Source organism: Rhinolophus sinicus, linkage group LG02, assembly GCF_036562045.2.
Source record: "Rhinolophus sinicus isolate RSC01 linkage group LG02, ASM3656204v1, whole genome shotgun sequence".
Classification (NCBI taxonomy): domain Eukaryota; kingdom Metazoa; phylum Chordata; class Mammalia; order Chiroptera; family Rhinolophidae; genus Rhinolophus; species Rhinolophus sinicus.
In genome coordinates this window covers 129,051,787-129,075,994 of record NC_133752.1, presented here as the reverse complement: position 1 = coordinate 129,075,994, position 24,208 = coordinate 129,051,787, and the positions used below count along the sequence as shown (strand labels likewise).

General features: G+C 35.6%; 1 protein-coding gene across 7 annotated transcripts in view; it reads left to right on the top strand.

The window, feature by feature from the left end:
• Positions 1 to 24,208, top strand: part of NAV3 (neuron navigator 3) — a 773,547-nt gene that overhangs the window by 434,586 nt on the left and 314,753 nt on the right. For 3 of the 7 annotated variants that reach the window (XM_074325379.1, XM_019753173.2, XM_019753171.2), the window contains exon 1: positions 12,428 to 12,737. The exons of 1 other annotated variant lie outside the window; for it this stretch is intronic. In XM_074325379.1, coding sequence (XP_074181480.1) covers positions 12,495 to 12,737 — 243 coding nt within the window. In that variant the 5' untranslated portion in view covers positions 12,428 to 12,494. Of the gene's footprint in view, positions 1 to 12,427; positions 12,738 to 24,208 lie in introns of those variants that run through there. 3 more of the 7 variants (XM_019753177.2, XM_074325381.1, XM_019753172.2) reach the window with 2 other exon arrangements.

Below are 24,208 nucleotides of genomic sequence, written 5' to 3'. Positions count from 1 at the left end.
GTGACTAAGGAGATACCTGTCAGTGATGGTGGGATTGACTGATTTCAAAGCTTCTTGTTGCTGTTACAGAACTTGACAAAGAGGTGACTCATGGCAGCGATAGATGTTTCTGGGAACTTTTTATACCAGTGAGAACCTTACACAGATTTTTGGTGGTTCCCCCTCACCCCACCCTCTTTGTTCTTTATGTCTGAACTAAGTAGTAACATAACTATGGTATAAATATGCAACTCATCCTGAAAGCACAAGAGCCGACTAATAATGAGGATTTTAAGCTAAGGTTACTAAGAATCAAACTTCCTCTTTTATTGGATGAAAATCTTGTTTACCATGAGTTACTTAATGGCAGGTTATCAGCAGATGTTTTCTTTATTCTCATTTCTTTTAAATTTGTGACATCAATTCATTAATTATATAGCTATTGAGTAAAGGAAAATAGATACTAGTTTTAGACAATAAATTGAGTTATCCATTTTTTTTTCTCTTCTCATCATTGCCCACCTCCTATAGTTTATAAATATTTTACAGAAGCATTATGGGAGGATAAATGGAATGTTTTTGTAAAAGTATTTAGCAAGAGAATATGGATACGGGGTGGGGGAAAATGAAGAAAACAAAACATCTTAACCTTAGCCTAAAGATTAGAAACTCCTCATATGTATCTTAGGTTCATAATGATGGGAAAAAATCCTGAATTAAAAGTCTTTACAGAAATCTATGTACTTTTTCAACATTATGCTTTTCTGTTAATCTATTTTCATGGTCTAAGTATTAAAAACGGGAAAGTGGAAGATATTGTGGGACAACATATGTGTGGTTCATAAAACCAATAACCAAGAAATATAAGAGAAAGAGTTAGGCAACAGTGTCTATTGCTGCCACAAATCGTTCTTTCATTGTGAAATTTCAAGAAAAGAAGGCTTTGGGCCTCATATAATATAGACATGAAGGGAATGTATACCCGTATATCAGCATTTTTAGTAAGAAAATGGGTGGCCAGGTCACTATGGACATAATATCAGTAAAAGGAAATATTAATATATAAATAAAGTTATTCTGGTGAAAAGCAGACAGAAAAAAGCAATCTTTGAAGTGTTCACTCAGACAATTTAAAAGAGTGTATTTGAAGCTTGCATCTTTCATGACATGTTTTCTATACATGTCGGAATCTAATGGACGATATGCCTCTGAGCGAGAAACATGGTTTTCCAGTTATTGGTTTCATTTTATTTCTGGGCTGTTGAGAATAAGGCCATTGCATACAGCTGGGAAGACTGTACACTACACTTCTCCAGATGTGAAAGGTACTGCAACTGCAGGTGATGGCCCTGGATCCTTACTTTTGTTCAGTGAAATAAATAAATGTTCATAATGTATGTGTAATTTTATATTGCTGACCAAGCAGCTGAATACTCGTAAGATACTCAGAATAGGAGATGTACCATTAGACGTCACGCTTTCATTCTCAGCCTTCCTAATTCCCCTTTCCTATTTTCATGTGTTCAGGTAGGTTGACTAATAGGTAGTCTTGCTGAATCTCCCAATATTCCCATCTCTCACGTGTGTGCACGTGCACACACACATGTACACATACATGTGTGGTTCCTAGTAAAATGCTGCACAATCTGATAAAGACCACCTTTGAGAAGTTCTGATTTGGGTGGTTTTCTGGGTGGTCTCCTAGAATGGCTATGAATGTTAGTTATATCTGACATTTAGAACCTTTCTTAGAACTAAGGGAAGTATTAATATCTCCTGATCATAGGCAGCAAGTAATTTAATTCACTTTTGGGGTTGAAATCACAGGTAATTATATTGTTACCTGGTGTTAAAATATAAAAATAAATAAATGAAATCAAATAACTTTAGAAATGATTGCTTCTTAATTCCTGAGAGAAACTTGATGCACCCTAAATATATCTGAAATAAAGCACGGGATAGTTAACACTTTTACTCTGAAAGAGTAAGAGCAATGGTTATATTTCATGCCATAGGATGCTTGACATGTGAGAATGTGTAATATTCCAAGTGAGATTCCTACAAATTCCTCGTAATTACAAGGTGCAACCTTTGTGATCAACAGTTTTATTGATATCTTTTAAACAGTTATGTTTGGGTATGTCAGCCAATTCTTATTTATAGATAACATTCAAAAACAGCTGGGAATGATAAAAGTGGCAAAGGAACCGTAAGAAGTACAAAAAAAGATACTTTTATAAAGTGGCGTTTTAATAACTATTATGCCTAAATATAATTTTATGCCTAAAATTATTTGGCTGCATTTCCCAGGAATAAATTGTCATGACTTAGTTTAAGGTGCCCTTCTTTACCTTTAAAACACAGTGTATTTGTGTACAATGTATGCCAACAGGAATAGCTCTTTGAAGTATAACTATTAAGTTGGTGCAAAACTAATTGCGGTTTAAAAAAGGTAAAAATAATTGCAAAACCCGCATTTACTTTTGCACCAACCTAATATTTTTGGAATTATTAATGTTCTTTCTGAGTATTTATTTAGACTTGTAAGGTCCACTGTCTTGTTGGAAATCTGAAACTTATCTAGCAAGACTATTGAAATGATTTTATTTTAATAAAATAGCTGTCCTTTCACCAGATGTGTATGTTTTTGACTCTGAGGGCTGATAGGCTGAAAGGGAGAGTATCAACATGCAATGTCATTTCAAAGCTCCCTACATTTGCTTTTCATTATACTTTATGGTTACAAGGCCTACTGAATTTGATGAATTTCATTTGCCCAATTAACTGCATCAGTAGCATACAGTAAGGAAACCTTAAGATGGCAAATATATGCCATAGAGCATATATAACCAGCTTCCACCTCGCCTGAGTTGTTTCTTGTTTTATTGGTCATTGTGTACATTTCCAAAAGTCCATTAACTGTTTTATGATTGACTCCTTTGTACTCATCACCTGACTGTATGTTTTAGCCAGCTGGTTTACCTTCTTTTCCCTTCTCGATACCACAATAAAGGCATATCTTGGCTTATTGCCCCCTCAAATATACTGTATGGCTAATACTTCTTGATGCATCAAATTTTTCCCAGATATCTGAAAAAACAATGATGCCAGTTGGGACTCTGGCAAGAGAAATTCCAAAACAGACCTCAGTGTTTTAAGTGTTTGAAGCCAAGTCTGGAGAATAGTTTTAACTCCATGCTCACTATTATCTTATGTTATTTTTTAAAATTTAAATATCTTCCTTATATCTGGAGGACAATCTAACCAATCAATAAAACATTTTACTAGCTGTCAGTACGAATCATTTCTTCTCTAAGGTTTATGGGAAGTTCTTAGCTAACAAATCAATGCAGGTTCTTGAGGTTTCATGTGAAAAACTGATAATACCCAGTATGTTTTCAGGATTGATTGGAGAAAAAAAAAATTAAGAATATGACTCTTATTGCTTCTAACCATTAGAGATTAACAGGGGTATGATTTACTCTCCTATCTGAAACAATTAGAAACTGGACAAAAGTATATAAAACAACATTATTTGTCCATTGGACAAAAAGCAGCACAGGGCCATGATCCCTGAGGGAAGGGCAATAAAAGGGGTGTTCTATTATTCTGCCCACTTACTTCCTGGAGGCAGTGTCCAGATCACAGATTCGGGATGGAGAACCCAGCTAGAGTCCAACAGTTGTGCTAAGTGGTAGAGACATTGAAATAAAAGTTCAGGACAGCTTAGGGTTCTAAAACTTCTCAGGGAGAGTACCAGAAAGCAAGACGTGCAGAGAGACAGAGAGACACAGAGAGAGAATATGGATGAGAATGGACACTGGAAACTTATAGAAGTTTTTCCCTCAGTGTTCGTCAGAGGACTTTTCTGTACATGTAAAGAAAGGAAAACAGCAAAGGCCAAGGAAAAAAGCATCAGAAAGGAATATGATAAACAATTCCTAGAACTCACATAAGGCTGGAAATACTTGCCTTATTTCCAGCCTTAAGCTGGAACATAATAAACAAACAAACAAAACAGAGTCAAATTCATAGATACAGAGAACATTTTGATAGTTGCCAGAGGGGAAAGGGGTTCGGTGGATGTGTGATAAAAGAGAAGAAATTAAGAAGTACAAATTGGTAGTTACAAAATAGTCATGGGGATGTAAAATATAGCCTAAAGAATATAGTCAATAATATTGTAATAACTATGGTGTCAGATGGGTACTCGATTGATCGGTGATTACTTTGTAAGTTATATAAATGTCTAATCACTGTGTTGTTCACCTGAACCTAATATAATATTGTATGTCAGCTGTAATTGAAAAGTAAAAACAATTGCTATAAAAAGAACAAATGGAAAACTAATGGTAAAATGGTAGTTTTAAACCAGTCATATTGATAATTATATTAATTTGAAGTACTGTGAGCACTCCAATTAAAAGATGCAGATTGTAGAGAGAATAAGAGAATGTGATGAAATATATATCACCTTCAGGAAATACACTTTAACTATAAAGACACAGATTAAAGCGAAAGGTAGAAAAATTATACCAGTCATTTAATCTGTCAAAGTATCACTCAAAGTACACTTTAGAATAAGAAATTTTTTTAAAAAAGTTAAAGTAAGGTTTTTTAAATTATGTATGTCAAAGGAGTCAGTACATAAAGATGAAATAATAATCCTAAGTATGTATGAAACCAATGTTAAAACTGTGAAATACATAAAGCAAAACCTGACGATATTGTGAAAAGACAGTGCTATGGTAACAAGGGTGTTAAGAACTGTGAGGGGGCCTGCGATTGTACCATTTGCAAGCTAACAAATTAACTTGGCATAAATTCATGGGTTCTGGCTGAGACTTTGAACTCCTCTGTTAGCGACCAGGCACAGATTATTATTCAAAGTATTAGCCGTAATATCATTTTCTTGTGCAAGTTTCTCAAGCCCCAGTGTCCACTGGACAATATGACAAGGACCAGGTGATAGCTCACATGCGGTGGCTTGGGTTACAGGAGAGGAATTTTGAGCCTAGGGAATGTAAATCTTTTATAATTTGTAAGCAAACCTGCTTTACCTTTTTTTTTTCTTTTTTCCCCTGAAGGGAGACATTATTTTCATTACAATGGGCATTTAAAAACAAAAACGACAACAACGACAACAAAACGTACTTCTTTTCTCCTACGGGAAACACCATTTCTATCTTCCAACGCTTTTTTCATCTGTCTTCCAAAACTGTTTACTACTCAAAACTCTTGAAAAAATAGTTCAATGTGACAGGGTAGTTAGTTAGGGCCTTTGCTTACAAGGCTGGGAAAATGTGAGAAATATATGGAGAATTATCTCTTAACAAAAGGTAAGCTGCAACTAGGAGAAAGTGTTTGCAAAACATAGTATCTAAGAAAGGACCTGCATCCAAAGCATGTAAAGAGCTATTAAAACTCAATTAATAGGAAGACAAAAAGTTAGGAAAAAGTTTTGAACAGACATTTCACCAAAGGTGATGTATGGATGGCATAGACAGCAAATGTTAGGTTTGTGCAAAAGTAATCAGTTTTTGCAATTATTTTTAACCTTTTAAGCAACAATTACTCTTGCACCAACCTAATACTTAAAAAAGATGCTCAGCATCAATAAGTTATTAGAAAAACTCAAATAAAAACTGCAGTGATATACACTGCACCTCACTAGAGTGCCTTAGATTCAAGACTGACCATATGAAGTATTGATGAGTATATATGGAAGTACTAGAACTTTCATACACTCCTAATAGTAGTTCAAATGGTATGTTATGGAAAACAGTTTTTCAGTTTCTTAGACAATTGGATATATACTTATTAAATGAGCCAGCAAAACTGTTCTAGTTATTTATCCATGAGAAAATAAATAATATCAACACAAAACACATGAAAATATTTATAGAGCATTATTCAAAATATTCCCAAACTGGAAACAATCCATGTACCTTCAACTGATGAGTGTAAAGGAATTCTGCCATAAACATACAGTAGAATACATCTCAGCCATCCAAAAGAAGTAACTGCCATGTTTTCCCGAAAATAAGACCGGGTCGTATATTAATTTTTTGCTCCAAAAGACAAAGTAGGGCTTATGTTCAGGGGCTGTCATCCTGAAAAATCATGCTAGGGCTTATTTTCCGGTTAGGTCTTATTTTGGGGGAAACACGGTACTGGTACACATACCATGGATAAATCTCAAAAGCATTATGATACATGAGGCAAGTCAGATGCAAAAATGCTGCTTGATTTCATTTCAGTGTATACCAGAAACGACAAAACGGGGGTCCGAAAGCACTTCATTGGTTGCCTGTTTTGGGAGTGGGATGTTGACTGCAAAGGGGCCTAAGAAAAGGTTTTAGGAAATATTCCACATCTTGTTTATGGTGCTGGTCACATCAAATTATTTTCTTAGAATTATTCAATTTGATTACTGTAAATTTTACTTCAATCAAGCTAGTAAAGATAGGAATGTGACTTTCCTGTGTATTTTAGCAAACAGCAGAGTTGAATGAAAATTAATTGTATTTTGTGTTTTCGAAAGCATGTTTTTGATGTTGACAGTTGGTTATTCTCTGTTTCTCATAAAAAAAAATAATAGTTAACAAATTGTCTTTTCATGAGGTTTTGTTGTTTATTTTTAAAATCACTGATATTAAAATGGAGCCAGGATGAAATTCTCATATTGCCTGAAACTCTAGCTTTAGAAGGCAGTACATTTCAGGAGTCATTGCTTCTTTTACTGTTAGATTGGATGGGGAAAAAAATGACAAGTAATTTACCTAATTTTTATTTTCAGGCTTTTTCCCCCCCGAGTTCAATTCTGTTAACCCTTATGATCCTGGCCAAACTCTTCGACTATGCTTCTTGACCTTTTCTCAATGATTCTCAAGGCTATTATATATCTTAGAACATTAATAGCTAACACTTATTGAGCACTTAACTACCATATTTCCCCCAAAATAAGACCAGGATTTATATTAATTTTTGCTCCAAAAGGCGCATTATGGCTTATTTCAGGAGATGTCTTATTTTTTCATTTATGACACTCTACATTTATTCATGTACAACAATCTACATTTATTCATTTATTCATGTACAAAAATCTACATTTATTCAAATACAGTCATGTCATCTTCTGGAACATCGTCAAAACTCTCCAAACCACAAATTTAGGCTTGAATTTCTTGCGATTTCATTTCCTATAGAACCATTGGCCCCAATCTCTCACGTCTAGCAATCGATCTCTCCTTAAATGAGCACTTCTTGTCCACGTAGCCTGCTTGTAGTGCATTGGCAACACAGCTGTCAGTGATTTTTATCCCATGAATTCTTCACCCAGCTCATGACCTCTTGCAGGCTAGGATTCACAATGTTTCCATGCTGATTTCTCTCCATTCTATTTTCAATGTAGTCATTGATTTTCCTGTGCAAATGGAAATGGCTTGAATGGCTTGTTTATTGCAATATCAAGAGTCTGGAGATAGGCAGTCATCCCTGAGGGAATTATTATTTGATCTCTTCTCTCTGCAAGAAATTTCTTCATGTCTTTAGCACAATGAGTGCTGGCAGAATCCCAGACTAGCAGACCTCTTTGGCCACCTTGCAAAACAAGTGACAGCATTAAATTGACACACCTCCTTATAACTGCTTGTGTGCACCAGGCCTTTTCGGTTTCAAGAACATAAATGCCTGAAACACGTTCAACCTTATCTTTCTTGCCCTTAGTGATGATTAGAGGTGGGGTTTTTCTTTCCATTCAGATGAATTGTCAAAATACAGGTAACTTGTGCACTTTTCTAACCAGTGAATGAAATGTAGATTGACAGGGTACCCCTGTGATCAATTGTCATTTGAGATCCTTGGCCCATAAACACTGAAGTTTCATCCATAGCAATCCTTTGGAAAGCTGGTATTTAGAAAAGTCGATGCCATCAATAAAGGACTTGAATGCAAGCGCACATTTAATAACTTCAGTATCTTCCAGCTTGAACAGTGGTGTCGGTCTTCTTAGAGACCATTCATATCGCTGAAGGAAGCCATCCAGCCAGTGTTGTGATGCTTTGAATTCTTCTGGGGATATTTTTCTAACTGTGGTGCCATTGCAAAGGCAAATGCTTGAATATTAGCCCTGGCACAACCAAAGCCTTTGCTCTCCTGTCAGCAATCCATTCACCGATGATGTCTTCCAGCCCAGGAAATAATGGTTGTCAATCTGATCCACACATGTGCTTCTTAGCATTTCCCTCGTTCACTTGTTGACTGAGGTTATCATACTCTGCTTGCCATTTTTGGACCATTTGGAGATCCAGTTTCTTCTCTTTGCAGAAAGCCATAAGATTCTTGCCCCAGGAGTCCTCCACAATTTCTTTCTTGTACTCAATGGAATAGCTTTTTCTTTTTGCACTCATCTTGTCTGGGGGTCAAATTTATTCCTTTTAAATATACCATTAAATCAAGTGTTAATTGAAAACTTATGGGACAGGTGTGGCAACAAAAATGATGACAATTAAGAATGATGGTCCACCCAAAAGGGACGAAAAATTGGAGGCACCAAAATTCAGAAAATATTTCTTTATTTCACACAAGTGCATTAAGTAGGTCCGTTACAACACGCGACATATTGAACTATGAAGATTCACATTAGACACAACCACGTCCGTTCCTTATCAAGTGCGCACGTTATTCGTGCCTTGTGTCTGTACTCTGATTGGTCATTCGGCAATAAGTCTTGAGTGCATCTGTTTACATAGGCATTTACATCTCGTCCAAAGGCACCCGCTTGGGTATTTATAAATACTTAATTGTAATTTATATTATCATTTATTTTAAGTATTAATGTCAATCATATTGTTTATTTATATTTAATTATATATTAATATTATTATTTTATAATTCAATACGTCATGTGTTGCAATGGACATACTAAATGCATCCGTCTGGCTGATAATCTTAACTGGGGCTTATTTTTGGGGTAGGGCTTATATTACGAGCATCCTGAAAAATCATGCTAGGCCTTATTTTATGGTTAAGTCTTATTTTGGGGGGAATACGGTAGGTGGCAGACTCTCTGTTCTACATATATTTCCTTTCTCACCGCTACCTTGTGACAGACGTACAATTACTTTTTTCCTCGTTTTACAGATGATGAAACTGAGGCTCAAGCAAATGCCAATGTCATATGTCTAGTAAGTGAGGAAGCAGCCATTTGATTACAGGTGGTCCATCTATAGAGTGCATTCCCTGAACTGTCAAACTACAAATCCACTAAAATGCAGATCTTAACTTTTAATATACAGGAGAATCAATTTCTTTAAATTCGGTTCTCAGACTTCCCTCTGTCCCTAGAGATTCTTCTTTGGTAGGTTTGGGATGAATCCAGTAATCTGTATTTTTATCAAGCCTTCTAGGTAGTGCTTTCTTGAACTCAGTCTCAGAAACCCTGTATTCTGTCACGTTAAGCTAATTACTTAACTTTCCAGGGCCTTTGTCTCCTATCCAAAGATGATGTTCTTAGGATGAAATGGGGTGACAGTTGCTGACTTACAGTAAATTCTCTAAGTTAAGTTTTTTGTTGTTGTTGTTGCTCTTGGTGGATGTTATTTCATAGAATTAGTCAACAGTGATGACTATTTTCAACCCTATATTTCAGTCGTAGTGAAATGATACCATCTAATAAGCAATGGGCATTTCAAAGTGAAAAGACATCTTATTGAATGTGAACACATTTTTTTTTCAATTTGATTATATCAGTAATTACAGTGTGTTCTGCTCCAGCACATACGAGTTAGCTCACTTGCAATTGGTAAATGGAATTATGTTGGTAAAATGTGAAAGTTGTATATCTTTAATAGGTGATTTATCCTAGGCCAAGGAAGGCAGAGTAGTCATAGCAAAATTATTACCTTGGGTGGGAAAAGAAGCCCTCCGCTTTGATAATGTATAGTGAACAGGTGCCGCTTTGACTCAGTTTTAAGAAAAGTTGAAAATACGAGTGCCAGTATCTTGGACTTCCTCGTCAGAGGGGCATCCTTCTTGTCCAGTGTGGTTGACAAATATCTGCAGATTGCACTGCCCCTGTGCAATGTACTGGCAAGCCTACTGGCTCAGAGTTTGCCTTCCACCTGGATTTTCCCACCAATTCTAATAAAGGAATTGCCAGCACTTCTATTCAATTTATTTATTATTTTTAACCTGAACTGACCTGCTTGCTTGGGTGGTCCAAATTATTTTCTGAGGTACCAATATTATTTTTGCTAGTGATATGCTCACTAAGTTGCATATATTTTGAATGATCTCCCAGAACTAGTTTTCCCACAAGTCCTATTATTTTAGGTATGTCATTTTGTTTGCAATGTGAGGATTACAGGGTGCATATATCTTCTCATATGATTTAAACCCCGTGTTAGGAACTTGAACATCACTAGGTTTTCAAATATCTTATAGTCCTGAAAGGGATAGTGTGTTAAATGATTTGTAAATTTAGACTAGGTTACTTTCTCAGAGTGATCATTTCACTTTTTTTTATCACTATTAGTGTTGTATTTGTTTCTTATTATCTCATTGGGTAAAGCCCACTTGGATTCCTTTTTTAAAAGTCGTCAAGATTTCTAACTTATATTTGAATTTCTTCTATACTTTTATCAAAAGAACGTATAAATTTAACTTTAGTTATTGCTTTAACCTGTAAATTGCTCCTTCTTACTTAAAAGTACATACTAATTTTAGACCTAGAAATAGTAGACAAAGAAAATAATTTCTTTACTACGGAGAGATATTTTCTACAATAATGGCTTATGATTCTCATAATTGCCACCATTCATGTCCACTCATTTTTCTAGGAATTTCACTTGCAATATTACTAATTCTTAACATATTTGGTAAATATAACACTAATTCTTAAAATATTTGATAAATATAAGATTTTCTAAATAAATTTAAAAAACAGAATAAATCTGTCTTTCTTATAGAATTCTCACACAGAAATGTGAGGGATAGGAAATCAAATTCTTATTATTAGATATAACATTGCTGATGAAATCTCAAACTCTACATATTTATGGAAATATGGTATTTACTAAGTGATGGAGGAATTTCTCTGTGTATCCATTATCTTAGTGACCCTACTTTTAAGACAAGAATGCATATGTGTCAGATGTTTTCTTAAACATTCAGCTCTTGCTTTTGTTATAGATCGTGAACATGCTTTTAATCAGAAATGGAACATGATCTGATCATAATAAAATAATTTCATTGTTAGAAGTAGCATTGTTCCTAGTCATGGAGTACACATTTGGCCACTCTTTAGAAGTTTAGGATTTTAAGTTGGATTTAATAAGCTTAACTAATAATGTTACTTTAAATTGTTTCTAAGATGTTTCTTAAAGTTACTCTTTAAATAGTATAGGCTCTCCCACTTTCTAACTGCATGATTTTGGTCAAATTACTCAAATGAATCTGAGTTATATCCTTTCTATAAAGTGGAGAAAATAAATTCTTGAGTTTTTCCATTGGTTAAATATGACAGTGCAAATAGTGCTTGCCCAGTAACTGTTATGTAGTACATTCCACATATGTGTTAGCTATGAATATTTTTGTTAGAATTATTAAATTTCTAAACAATGATTACTCTATAGCTAGCTAGTGCCCTACTCTCTGTATTTACTATATTTTAATAAACTAGGCAGGCATGGTGTGCTGAATGATTTAGCAGCTTTAGCTAGTTGCACTGTTGCACGAGTTTAACCTGATTTCATGGGATGAAACAGAATGAGCACCGTGGTTCATGGCTGTCAGTAGTGAAAAATAGCTGGAAATCAGACAAACAGCTTCATTGCTGAGATTGTTTCCGGGCTAAAAGTTCTTCCAACAGCTGTTTGTTTTGGCCATTAATCGTGTCCATTTTTTTTTTTTTTTAAGCTGGGGGAAATACAATTTTCTTTAAAAAGAGAATGTAGGCTGGTTATTTCTGAAGTCAGGAAGAACGCTTGTCCTTCCACTATTGCAGTCTCTTGGGTGCTTTGACAGTTGGACTGAAGGACTTTTCCTTTTGTTTTTCTCCTCTTTTTTACTCTCAGTGCTTAGACTCACACTGCTGTATGAGCAGAAAAAGTAAAACTAGGAGCTCTTTAATCCTAGAGAAGGAGCTTTGTAGCAGTTACCTTCAAGAAAAGTTTACTCCCCAAAGGAGTATTTAATATTGCATAGATACTGACTCACTGGAGAGAGAGAGAGAGAGAGAGAGAGAGAGAGAGAGAGAGAGAGAGAGAGAGAATGACAGAATGAGAATTCAAGCCAGTAAGAAAGAAAGATACTTAACTAAAGACGAAGGGAAGTTTTGTTGCCTCTTCCTGAAAGTTATATTATTAGTTTTTAGTTTTTTTGTTTTTTTTTTAAAGCATGATGACTGCTAGTTTTGTTTAAAGTATTTGTTCTGGAAATACTAAAGTTGGAGTCTACCAGACTGAGGTTAGAAGCATTTTCTTTGGCAGCAAGAAGATACTTTTATAGAAGCCATGCCTGTACTTGGGGTTGCCTCAAAACGGAGGCAGCCAGCTGTTGGGTCCAAGCCTGTTCACACTGCTCTTCCGATACCAAATCTTGGCACTACTGGGTCACAGCATTATTCTTCAAGACCTTTGGAACTGACTGAAACAGAGAGCTCAATGCTTTCTTGTCAGCTGACATTAAAATCAACCTGTGAATTTGGAGAGAAGAACCCCCTCCAAGGGAAAGCTAAGGAGACAGAAGACAGCAAGGTCAGTGGCTGAAGGTTACGTGCTATGTAGCTGCAGATTTCCTTTTAGGTGGAATATAAAGCATGTTGTGAAATGGTGTCTAGTAGAGGAACACCGGTGTAAAAAAAGTGAGTAGTTTGTATGGCTGGGAAGCTGAATATTTAGCCTGTGTAAATCTGTACTTACAGTTTATAGTTGTAAAAAAGTTGTGAGCTTAATTCTCTGATTACGTGTATGTTGTTATCACCTAGCACTACTTATTGATGAAGTGACTAGTTAGTTCTATATATTGTGCTGTTACTGATAACCATAACCAATCACAAATATGGGAAATAGGGGACCTATATTTCATACATATTATATTGTAAAAGGAGATTTGTTTGTAAAAGTACATAGAGATAGCATCACTTTTCTCTAAATGTCTTTTGCATTTTAAATACTTTCTGTTTGAATATGTGTATCCTAGACTGCTTAATTCATTGCCATGTATGAAGGACAGTGAAATATTATTTTCCTTGATACTGTACATTTGTCTGGATTTTCACTTGTAAATTGAAACCCTACTGTTTTACTTATTACTGACATCATTTTCAGTCATTTAATTCATGAATTCTGTGAGCAGTAGCTCATACTCTGGGTTTTTAAGTCATGCTACAATCATTTTCTCCAGATGCTACAGAGTAGCATGGTCCTTAAGGATGAACTTCCTGGGGATTCATTGATACCTTGATAAACATCACTTTTTTGGTGCAGCTTTAACTATGATGTCAAGCTTTCAGAAGTCACCATTCTCACCTCTGGCTCTTTAGGGAATGGTTTGATTTTACCCAAATGTGATTTAAAAATACCTTAAGAGAAAAAAACAAAAACAAAAAAAAACCTTCATGTAATAATCAACTCTACAAGTTGAAAAGAAAGCCACCCTTTTTTGTCTGAAATGTCCATTCCATCTGTCTTCACCTGTTCAAATTTTCTAAGGTACAGACCCAAATGCAACTTTCTTCATAAAGCCTTTGCTTCCTACCCCTTTCCCTCCTTTCGTCTCCTATAATTCTATCTGTAGTAATACTTATAGCACCTTTACTTGTATTTTAATTACCTGATTAATTTATTTCTCACCCCACTAAATTGAAAATATATAGATGGTAGGGCCTTATTCTGTGTTCCAGCTTCCTCTCCCCAATTCATTATGCATATGAATGAAATAGTAATTGAATGAATTAATACACGAATGAATGAATGAATGAATGAATGAATGAATGAATGAATGAACTAACAATTGTTCTGAGAAAGATTTAGTTAAGTTCTTTAGTCTCTTTGGATCATTTAGTCTAATAAACATAGGGTTTGGGATGAATGGTTTTTAAAGTACATCTAGCTCTAAAATTATGTCACCCCTTTGGTGTTTTAAGAAAGCATTGTCTATGCAAGAAAAATTAGTTAGAAAAATAGTTAATTATATAGGTTTATACTTCTCAGTCCACTGTAAGCAATTGGGTAGAAGTAAGGAAGTATAAATTATCAACAGAAGACTAAACTTTTTAACTTTATGTAAATAATTAAATGTGAACACCATACAATTCTGTTCTAATGTTCTGTGTACCCACAAGGACTTGTCTGGATTAGATGGAAAGAATAGATAGACACTTTTTCTCTGCTGACCATGCTATTATCTCTGCAGGTTTAGTCAAACTTTCACTTTGATAAATGGCCTTGGCCTAAGACTTGACCACTCTAAGTACTATTTTCATTAGAATTTGGGTTGATCTCTGGTTAGCAAGCCTATCAATCACACATCTGATATTCCAATAAGACTCTGTGGTAAGCAGTGTTTTATTTATAGGGATTTTTTACCATGCCACGCATCAGATTAAAGACTTTTCCAAGTAGATGTAGAGAATGCCTGGTCAGCATTTCAATATATTTCCAAATGTTGAAAGAGTATATTCAAAGATATGTATAAACTTTTGAAAGAATAGAACTGAAGAAAAGAGCAAATTGATTAAGGTCGTTGTATAATATTAGAGATAATTAGACTTGGCTACAAATAGTAGAAAAGTCAACCTAACAATAGCATAAGCAAAATAGGATTGTATTTCTTTTTCGTATAAACGATAAATGGAAGTAATCGGTTCATGGCTGGCAGGGAGGCTGCATGAAGTTGTCAGGGAACCAGGCTGTCTCTGTGTTGCCCACTCTCACCAGTTTGTGGCATCTATTGCTTAGTCTTGAACAGATAATTGAATTTCACTCCATTAAAAAGACACATCCTGTTTCATTAAGGATTTTTTCCACATCCCATTGACCTCTTTGTAGTTCTGAGGGTTTATCTAGCTGCAGTGGAGACAGGAAAATGTAGCTTTTATTCTAGGAAACCATGTGCCCAGCTAAAAATTATGGGTTCTGTTTCTAAGGAAAAAGAGACTATGAATAGTGCCCACAATAGATGACGGTCATTAAGAAACGTTTATGTGGAGATCTCTGCTAGTCCTTGCACCAAACAGCCTCACGACCTGGTTAGAGAGAACAAACCTATATGTGTCAGATGAACATATGTCAGAAATGTGTCCTCAATTCAATACTCCTCCTAGCCTTGTTTTTGATTAGTGTAAATGCCATCATTTTGAATTCCTAGTCTAATATCTAGTGATATACATTACTATCTCACATCCCATGATTTCTAGTAATTGGAGATTTTCGCTTCTATATTATAGCTTGGATTTATCCTCTTATGCACACAGTCCTGCTCTGGCCCTTGTTAAATTGTCTGTCAATTATTGCAATAATTCCAAAGTGGTCTCGTCTTCTCCTGTGGCTCTCCACCACATCTGTTCAACACGTTCACCATCCTGCTTCATCAAAAATCTTTGTTACTTCTCATGTCTTACAATCTTTCTTTTTTCATTCAGGTATTCCAGTCTCCCAATGGTCACCTCCTCTTTTTCTGTCATAGCCACATCTAACTATTATGTTCCAGATGCATCCTTCCTGGGTGTCCCAAGTTCTTTAGATTGTTTAGCCTCACTGTCATTTAACAAAGAAATAACTTCAGTTCCAGATTCTATGTCACGTATGTTTGGAAACTCCACCATGATATCTCAAGGTCTCATGTTTTCTCGAGCTATCTATTGCTCTGAGATCTTACTTTCCTTGAGTTTTCTAATGTCTCTCCTCATATGGCTTGTTTTTTCCCATTCTTTCTGTCTGTTCACCCAGATGAGGAAGAGTCACTTTGCTTTGGAAATATTACTTAATCTGGAGATTAAGGTTAAGAAAGAGGGTACTATTTTGTCAAGACTCAGCAAATAACATACAATTAAGCACTGACCATCCCTGTTCATGAAAGTTCCTTGGCCAGACCTACCACTGAAAACTTCATTCCTGGTCTTTACTTTCCAGCCCCTTGCCTCCTTTAAACTTGGTCCCCCACCTCTCTTTTACCTTTATTCTCATTTCTAACTTCTTTCCAATGTTGGGCTCCCTCATCCCTTCCCTCTTGGATTACCTGTGCAAACACAAGTTTTTTCTTTTTCACATTATTATAGAAAACAGTTTTTTTGAGCACCTACCATATACTTTATAGGAAATCTCCCATTTCATTATTGTAGCATTTCAAAGTAGGCATTATTATCCAGAGAAATAAATGAGGCTTTGATAGAGTGGAAACAGTCATAAAATCAGACAGTTAACTAGTACCGAAATCTAGGACTTGAATCTAGAATTTTCCCTACAAAGTCTTTTTTGTCTATTACATTATACTCTCTTTTCATGATATAATTTATCTATATCTATATCTATCTGTCTATCTATCTATCTATCTATCTATCTATCTATCTATCTATCTATCTATCTATCTATCTATCTCTATTGCTAGGTATACCCTATCCTCTAAATCTCATGCACTCTTTTAAGACTCAGTTCAAAAGTCAAAGAAAAGAATGATTACATTGTTGTGATTTTTAAAAGGAAGGGAAATTTACATCCAGTTGGAGAGATCCAAAGAAAATTCTTAAAAAAGTAGGGCCATTTATATACGTGGTAGTATGGACGTTAGTTTAGTTTCCTTACTCTACTAGTTGTAAGGACAATCAAGGTAGAGATTATTTCTTACTGTTTTGTTTACATAGTGCTATCACAAATGCTTTGAAAACAGAAGATACTCAAAAGCATTAAATATAATATTTTTTAAAACATAGTGATATACACAAGTAAATATATTGTATGAATAGTATTGCTAATGCAGGCAATCCTTTTGTAAGATTATAGGTCTGACAGAAACCCTGTTTGGATGGAGCATTATAAAAAAAACACTTTTTCAAGTACTTGGAATTTAATGGGCAGACAGTACTCAAATATATAGAGAAAAAAAACAACATTCTTTTGAGGAGAGGGTTGCATAGAATTCCCAGTGACTAAACCATTATCATTGAGCAGACTGTTTATGGAAATTAACATTTTGGGGTCAGATCATAGATGGAGGCACACTTCATTAGGAAGGCTCTTATGTAAGAATGAGACAAAATTATACTGTTAATGATATTTAGGAGAAGTCATAGCAGAGAGGGACTAGTATTAACTAAGGTTTTTGGAAGCTTGCTATATACCAGGTACTGAGCCAAGCACTTTATGGAATATCCCATTCAGTTATCACAATAGCCACTGTGAATATTCCCATTTTACAGATGAAGAAACTGAGACCGAGAGAGGTTAAATTACTTGCCAATATTTCAATGCTAGAGTGTGGTATGCTACGGCTTTAAAAGATGTTACTCTTAACTGATAAATGACACTGCAACGAGGAAGACTTCTGCTGGCTACAGGGAAAGAGAAGAAGGGCTATTGTTTGACTGAATTTCTGCACATACTAGTAAGATTCGTTTTAAGTATTGAATTAACATTGCTAGTGAATTTTGAATAAAGCATTGGTGTACCCAAGTGCCTAGAATTATCAGGAGAAGACACTTAGGTTGTTGACACATTGTCTCTATCGAACTGTTTGAATAACAGGAATAAATAAAAGAAACCCCAGGGTAGAACTATAGCAGCAGATGTCAATAGAGTAAATGGCTGGCTCTAGCGGCCAGCTGTTTCCTTCTTGGAGAAGATGCCTGATTGCTGAGGGCTGTCGACGCTCCTGTTGGCTTGCTCACATGGTAGCACTTCCAGAGCTGGCCAGGCCCACAGCTGCATAGGTCAGCACTCACGTCCCTAGATGCTTCGTCTCCTTTTCCTGTTTCTGCTGTGCTTGCACATTTAGTTATTTGTATTGAAAGAAACAACATTACTTCTTTTTCTCGTGATAGTTCATATTTCAAGTTTCTTTTTTCTTTTTTTTCAAATTTCATCGTCATTTTTAATTGTTTTTGCCTTTGCAGTCGCAGTGGTGTAAAGAATGTTGTAATGATCCTTGAATTTTCACATTGTCTCTACTGACAGAAGGCTCTATTTTTCAGGATCATACGTTTATTTCCTTTGAGTACCAATTTGTAGAAAGGTGGCAGTCTAATGCTAGTGTCTGTTATGTTAGTTCATGCTTTACAAAGTCCTTAAAGAATTATATGTTATGTATTAACCTCTGAAATTACCAAAAAAAAAAAAATATATTGTGTGAATTATATGTGATCACATGTTACTGAGAATCTCATACAACTTGTTTTATTGTGTGTTAAGTGACCATATTGTGTGTATATTTGATGTTCATTTGCCAAATGCATTCTTCTCAGTTCCTTCCTTCCTGGTATCAGACATCTTTCTTTCCTTGAATAAAAAGGAAGACACTAAGTGTATTGTTTACGGAAACATGAAATCAATGGGTATGTGATTAATTTGTAAGCAAAATAATTGCTTCCTGATTGGTATTTCTGCTATCACATCTCCAACAATCACCCTCAGTCAATCTTGAACTTAAAATGTTAGGTAGCGTAGTTAAAAGACCATCAAATGTGGAGCTCAAACTTCTGCTAGATCCTGGAAGCGTAAGTCATTTAAGCTCTCTGAACTTCAACCTCTGTGTCTATAAAATAATAAATAAAATGAGGGTAATAATTCTTGATAAAGCTATTCAGAGGGTAACATTTTTGTTATCTACTCCTTTTCTCTTTTTTTCCCTATTTTGTCCTATCAGTTATCACATTTCTCTTATTTTTTTAATCTCTTCCTCTCTCCAGTGGATCCTTTGGAACAGAATTTGTCAACCTTGGCACTAGACATTTTGGACTAATAATTCTGGTTGTGGGGGCAATGTTAGTATTGTAGGATGTTTCACAGCATGCTGTCATTGCCTACTACATGTCAGTCCCATCCTTTAGTTGTGACAACCAAAAATATCTCCAGATATCATGAACTGTATCTGGAGTGTGGGGTTGGGGGTGAGGAGAGGCAAAATCAAACCCAGTTGAGATGCACTGTTTTAGAATCAGCTTCCAAAATTCCTCAGGTCTCTACTGCTTTTTAATGATAATAATAATAATAATAATTTTCTTCACCTTGCCTCAGATGATCACTCCATCTTTCCAGCTTTCCAGATGCATGTCCTGAACGAGCAGTTGTATTGATCGCCACTATTCCAAGCTTTGCATTTGCTTTTGGTTTTCTTGATCTCTGACTTCTGTTCTGTTTTCCTAAAGGTTAGCAGTGGCTTTTGAAAAGACATCTCTTTTTGGTTAACATTTTATCTTTTGTTTTCATCTTGTTTGCAGCATTTGACATCTACTGATTACAGTTCTCTTTTTGGAATGCTCCAGTATTTACTAGCAATGTCACCTTGGCAGGTCAATTCGTACTTAAGGTTCAGTTTCTTCATCTATAAAATGAGGACAGTAATAAAACTACCTAATACAATTGTTACAAAGAGTGAGATATTGCATATAAACTATATGCCAACAGAGTGTCTAGTCTATAGTTAGTGGTCGACATTTGTTACCTATTATAATAGTATAAAAGTATCGTATAGTTTTATACAAAAATTAGTAATTTTAAGAATTGGAAGTAGAACAGAGGAGACAGTAATTAATTCTCCTTATGTGAGGAAATTCATATTTCAATCATGTTTTGAAGAATGAATTTGATTTAGCCAAATAAATGTGGAAAAAGATAGAATAGCATTTACCAAGATATGAAATACTGTGCTATGTTTAGAAAACTACATTATTCATCTATCCTAGGATGTAGGATGCAAGCGAGAGAGAGGAAACTGAGTTGAGGCAGTGGGAAGATGGGCCTTAAATGTCCAGTAAGGAGTTTGAACTTAATCTACAGAGGATGGGAGAAGGATGTCAAACTGACATGATTAAGTCTGTATTTTAGAACGATGACCATGAAATGCAACACGGGAAGATCCAGTAAAGGGAGAGAAATTAAAAAATACAGAAGAGAATGTGATGGAGCAAATTTTTGACTAAAATACCAAGTTCAAGAGCCATGGGAGAGGGCCAAGTTTAATATAAGAGCTGTGGATGTTCAGATTCACTTATTAAATATGAGCAATCCACAAAATTCCAAGTCTTGAAGGATAAATACATTTTTCTTTAAAGAAAAACAGTTTACTTGGAAAAGATAATGTGTGACCTTGGCAGCAAGTAGCCATTAAAACTAATGATAATTACTAACACTCTTGAGTCCTTCCCACATGCTGGATGCTATACCCAATTTATTATTATTCCAATTACACATATGGAGAAACTGAGCTCAGATTCATGCTAGGGTGGGTCAGGAATTCCAACCTAGGTCTGTTTGACTCCTCTGTCTTCACTCTTCATCTCCCCCTCTGTCTCTCTCTCACAGCAATTTATAAGCCACCGTCAAAAATCAGTGTTATTCTTTTCTCTCTTTGTGGATACTGAGTCACATAATGGGAAAACAAAGAAAGCCACAGATTCCTGCCAGGAATACTGAATTAATCTTTGACACATTTCACTTTGAATTCTTCCAATCCCCCCCAACCCCAGCAGTTGCTCCATTTTTGCTTTAAGAAATGCTTTTCTGTGGATTCCTAGTCACTGGGGCCCACAGAGAAACTCAATATATATTGGGGAGTTCATTAATTGAATACATGGCAGGATTTCCCCATTGTCCTCAGGAAATGGAATGATTTGTTAAAAAGTGTTGCAATTCTGCCTAGAGATAAAATCACCAGATGAGAGGTCAGTGGCAAAAAATAAATAAATTAAAAAAAAAAAAAATAAAGACCATTTTCCCAATAAAATAACATAATTCAGTCTCCATAAAAGAAAAAAGAAAAAGCCAAACAAACAAAAACAACAGGCCATCTCTTTTGTTATGTATTTTGATATTGTGAAAGGACTGTTTTGTAAAACCTAAAACCTGAGGTGGCAGGTTCACAATTTTACATTCTGAAATGTGTTAGAGTACATTTTATAAACAATCAAAATGGCATTGTGTTGGTTAAGGTAATGCTAACTTCTATAAGAGAGAAGAAACTCAAGGTCTCAGAGGCTTAAAACAGTGGGTGTGTATTTTTTCATTCCTTTAGCTGTTCCGCATAATCACGGCTTCACCCAGGATGATCCATAGGTCAAATCCAGGCTAGTGCCCAATTTTGTCAAGTAAAGTTTTATTGGAACACAGCCATGAGGTTGGTTTATGTGTTGTCTATGGCTGATTTTGTGCTAAGACAGCAGAGCTGAATAGTTACAATAGAGACTGTATGGCCATCAGAGGTGAAAATAAGGGACTATCTGTCCCTTTATAGAAAAAGTTTGCTGACACATGCTTATGGTAACTCAGGAAACCAGATTCCTTCCAATTTGTGGTTCTGTCATCCCATCTCTAGCTAGCCATCAAAGAAAGAGAGAAAATGGAGGATTGTACAAGAGGCTTAGAAATTGCATACATCACTTCTGCTCAGTTCTATTGGTCAGAACTCAGTCATGTAATGATACCTAGTTGCAAGACAGGCTAGGAAATATAGTCTAGCTGTGTGCCCAGAAATGAAGGGAAATGTTTTAGGGAACTATTAGCCAACACTTAGTTAGCCAGAGACTGCCTAATTAGTCAGATATTCAAGATTAAGCAAACATTGATCATATTAAAATTTTTCTAAGCTGCCCAGAAGTGTCTTTCAGATTGTCAAGAAGTTGCCCTGAATTATAGGGATGTGTCTTTAGCAGCAAGACATTGAGTAAGTGGAGGACCATAATTACACTCAAGTTATTCAATGTACAGAAATAAAACGTCTTGCAGTTAACCCAGCTTTAAAAAAATAGACCAGGCTCATCTACACAAGAAGTACAAGCCCCCCTGTGGTCTCGTGATTCCTCCAGCTGCTCCCATCCTTGTGGCTTTGCTAACTACCTTCAATGTCTCCTGTTCCAACCTGGTGATGCAAAATCATATCCTGAAGCAACCCTTTCTTGCTCCTGTGCCCTTGTTTCTATTTGCTTCCTCACTCAGTTTTTAGCATTCTTCTCTTGCTGGACATGGACACTCTCCATCAAGCTGGGAACCAGAAAGGCCAAGGCAGTGTAAGATCTGAATTCTAGAAGTAAAGTTTCAAGAATCAAGATGAAGTCAGGCATCAGTCACCGCAGGAAGGAAGCATTTGCTGGCTTCTAGGTGTGGTCAAATGGGTGGCTGCATAGTCCTGTGAGGGAGTTCTGCTCTCTTGTTCTGGAGACACCTTGTAGCTTCTGTCAGCCCATTGCAAACTGGTTCCAAAGCAGACCTTCTGGGAATGTATGAATGGGTCATTGACAAACCCACCACCATTATTGACAGAAGCAACTCCTATTACAATCCTTTCAGATCACGGTAAGCAAATATACAGAACAGTACATATTAGGTTGGCGCAAACCTATTTGGACACACAGATATATATTAGGTTGGTGCAAAAGTAATTGTGGTTTTTGCAATTATTTTTAACCTTTTAAACCACAATTACTTTTGCACCAACCTAACAGAAAACCTCTTTTCAAATGCAAGGTAAATTTCTAAATGACTCAGTTGGTCTTTATTGAGTTGTGCATCTGGGACTATCTCTACTCAGGTTTCTATTTCTCTTTGACGGTATTTACTGTTTAGCTTGAGTCAATTTAAATTGCTCATTTTTTAAACTCTAAAAAATATACAGGTTACGTATTTCTCTTTATTGACCCCGAATGCTTATATTTTTAATATAATCTTGCTGTGCCTTTTTTTTTTTATAAACAATTTATTGAATTTCTACAGAGGGATATTTTTGCCAGAACCTTTTATATTATTATTTGACCCACACACTTTTTGGATCCTGCTTCATATTTCCTTTCTCTTCAAACCATCTGCTTTTTATAGCTGTGTCTTCCTTCCTTTGGCTGGCTTTTTGATATACACACTTGTGTGTTGCCTTCTTCCATTGGACGCAAGGTTTATCATCCCCAACATGTTTGCTCCTCTCTTTTCCTGGGATTCAGGCTAGATCTGTTGTACTCTAAAACAAGGCTGCTGTTTCACAAATGTAAATTCCTCCAATTGCCACATATAGGTCTACATCATAGATCCTCCGTGACTTTTCTTATTTTTGTTAATTATTCTTCCGGTCAATTAGTCTATCAACTGCTTATTGCTTACCTGCCATGGATAAGGCAGTGTATCTGTATACATCTGTGTATGTGAAATAGCTTATTTTAACATGATAGGCTTGATGGGAAGTATACTTGCAACAGATGGGACTCTTTTGAGGCATCTATATTAATGTTTTGGCAATGTTAAATTTCTATTACCTAGATATATCAGAAACAATTATAATTCAGATTTTTAATAATCATAACTTTTATTATACTTTTTTTGTTTTTTGTTTTTTAATCTAGAATAGATTTACTCCCTCCAGTTGTGATCATCAAAAATGTCTCCAGACATTGCATGTCCAGGGATGGGGAAATTGCCCCCAGTTTAGAAACCACTGATTGAGATCCTGCCTTGTTTGAAAAGAGGATTTAGTAGAATTAAAAAACATACACAACATATAAGATTTCAAAGCATATGCAAATAAAATGGGATTCCAAGACAAAAAGAACAAAGGAAAAGGATAAAACTAGAGGAAAGGCTGGGTGTAAAATTAGGCTGTGATGTTTTGTGTAGTTGTTAGAGGTCTCTTCACACTTGGCTCTGAGCTTTCTAACTGCTGATACATAAAGGTTAAGTAAGTGATGTTTTAATCAGTGTCCAAAGCATGAGCTAATATTTGCTCAGGAGATTCACACAACTTTGTCTATTTCTGGGTGTGTAAGAAATAGTTCCTAGGGGCATTTATAGAGACATACTATATAATTTAAATAATAATTCTCTCAATAATATTTTTATTTCGAATTGTAGTTATTGTTTTTTCTCTTTATTCCTAACTTCCATATGAAACCATTAAAAAAATAAAATGAAATAAGTCCACATAGGACGACCAAGTGTACTGGTTTTCCCAGGATTGTCCTGATTTTAGCCCTGAAAGTCTATTGTTTTAGAAGTCTCTCAGTCCAGAGCGAAGCTATTAGCTGGTCACCCTAATT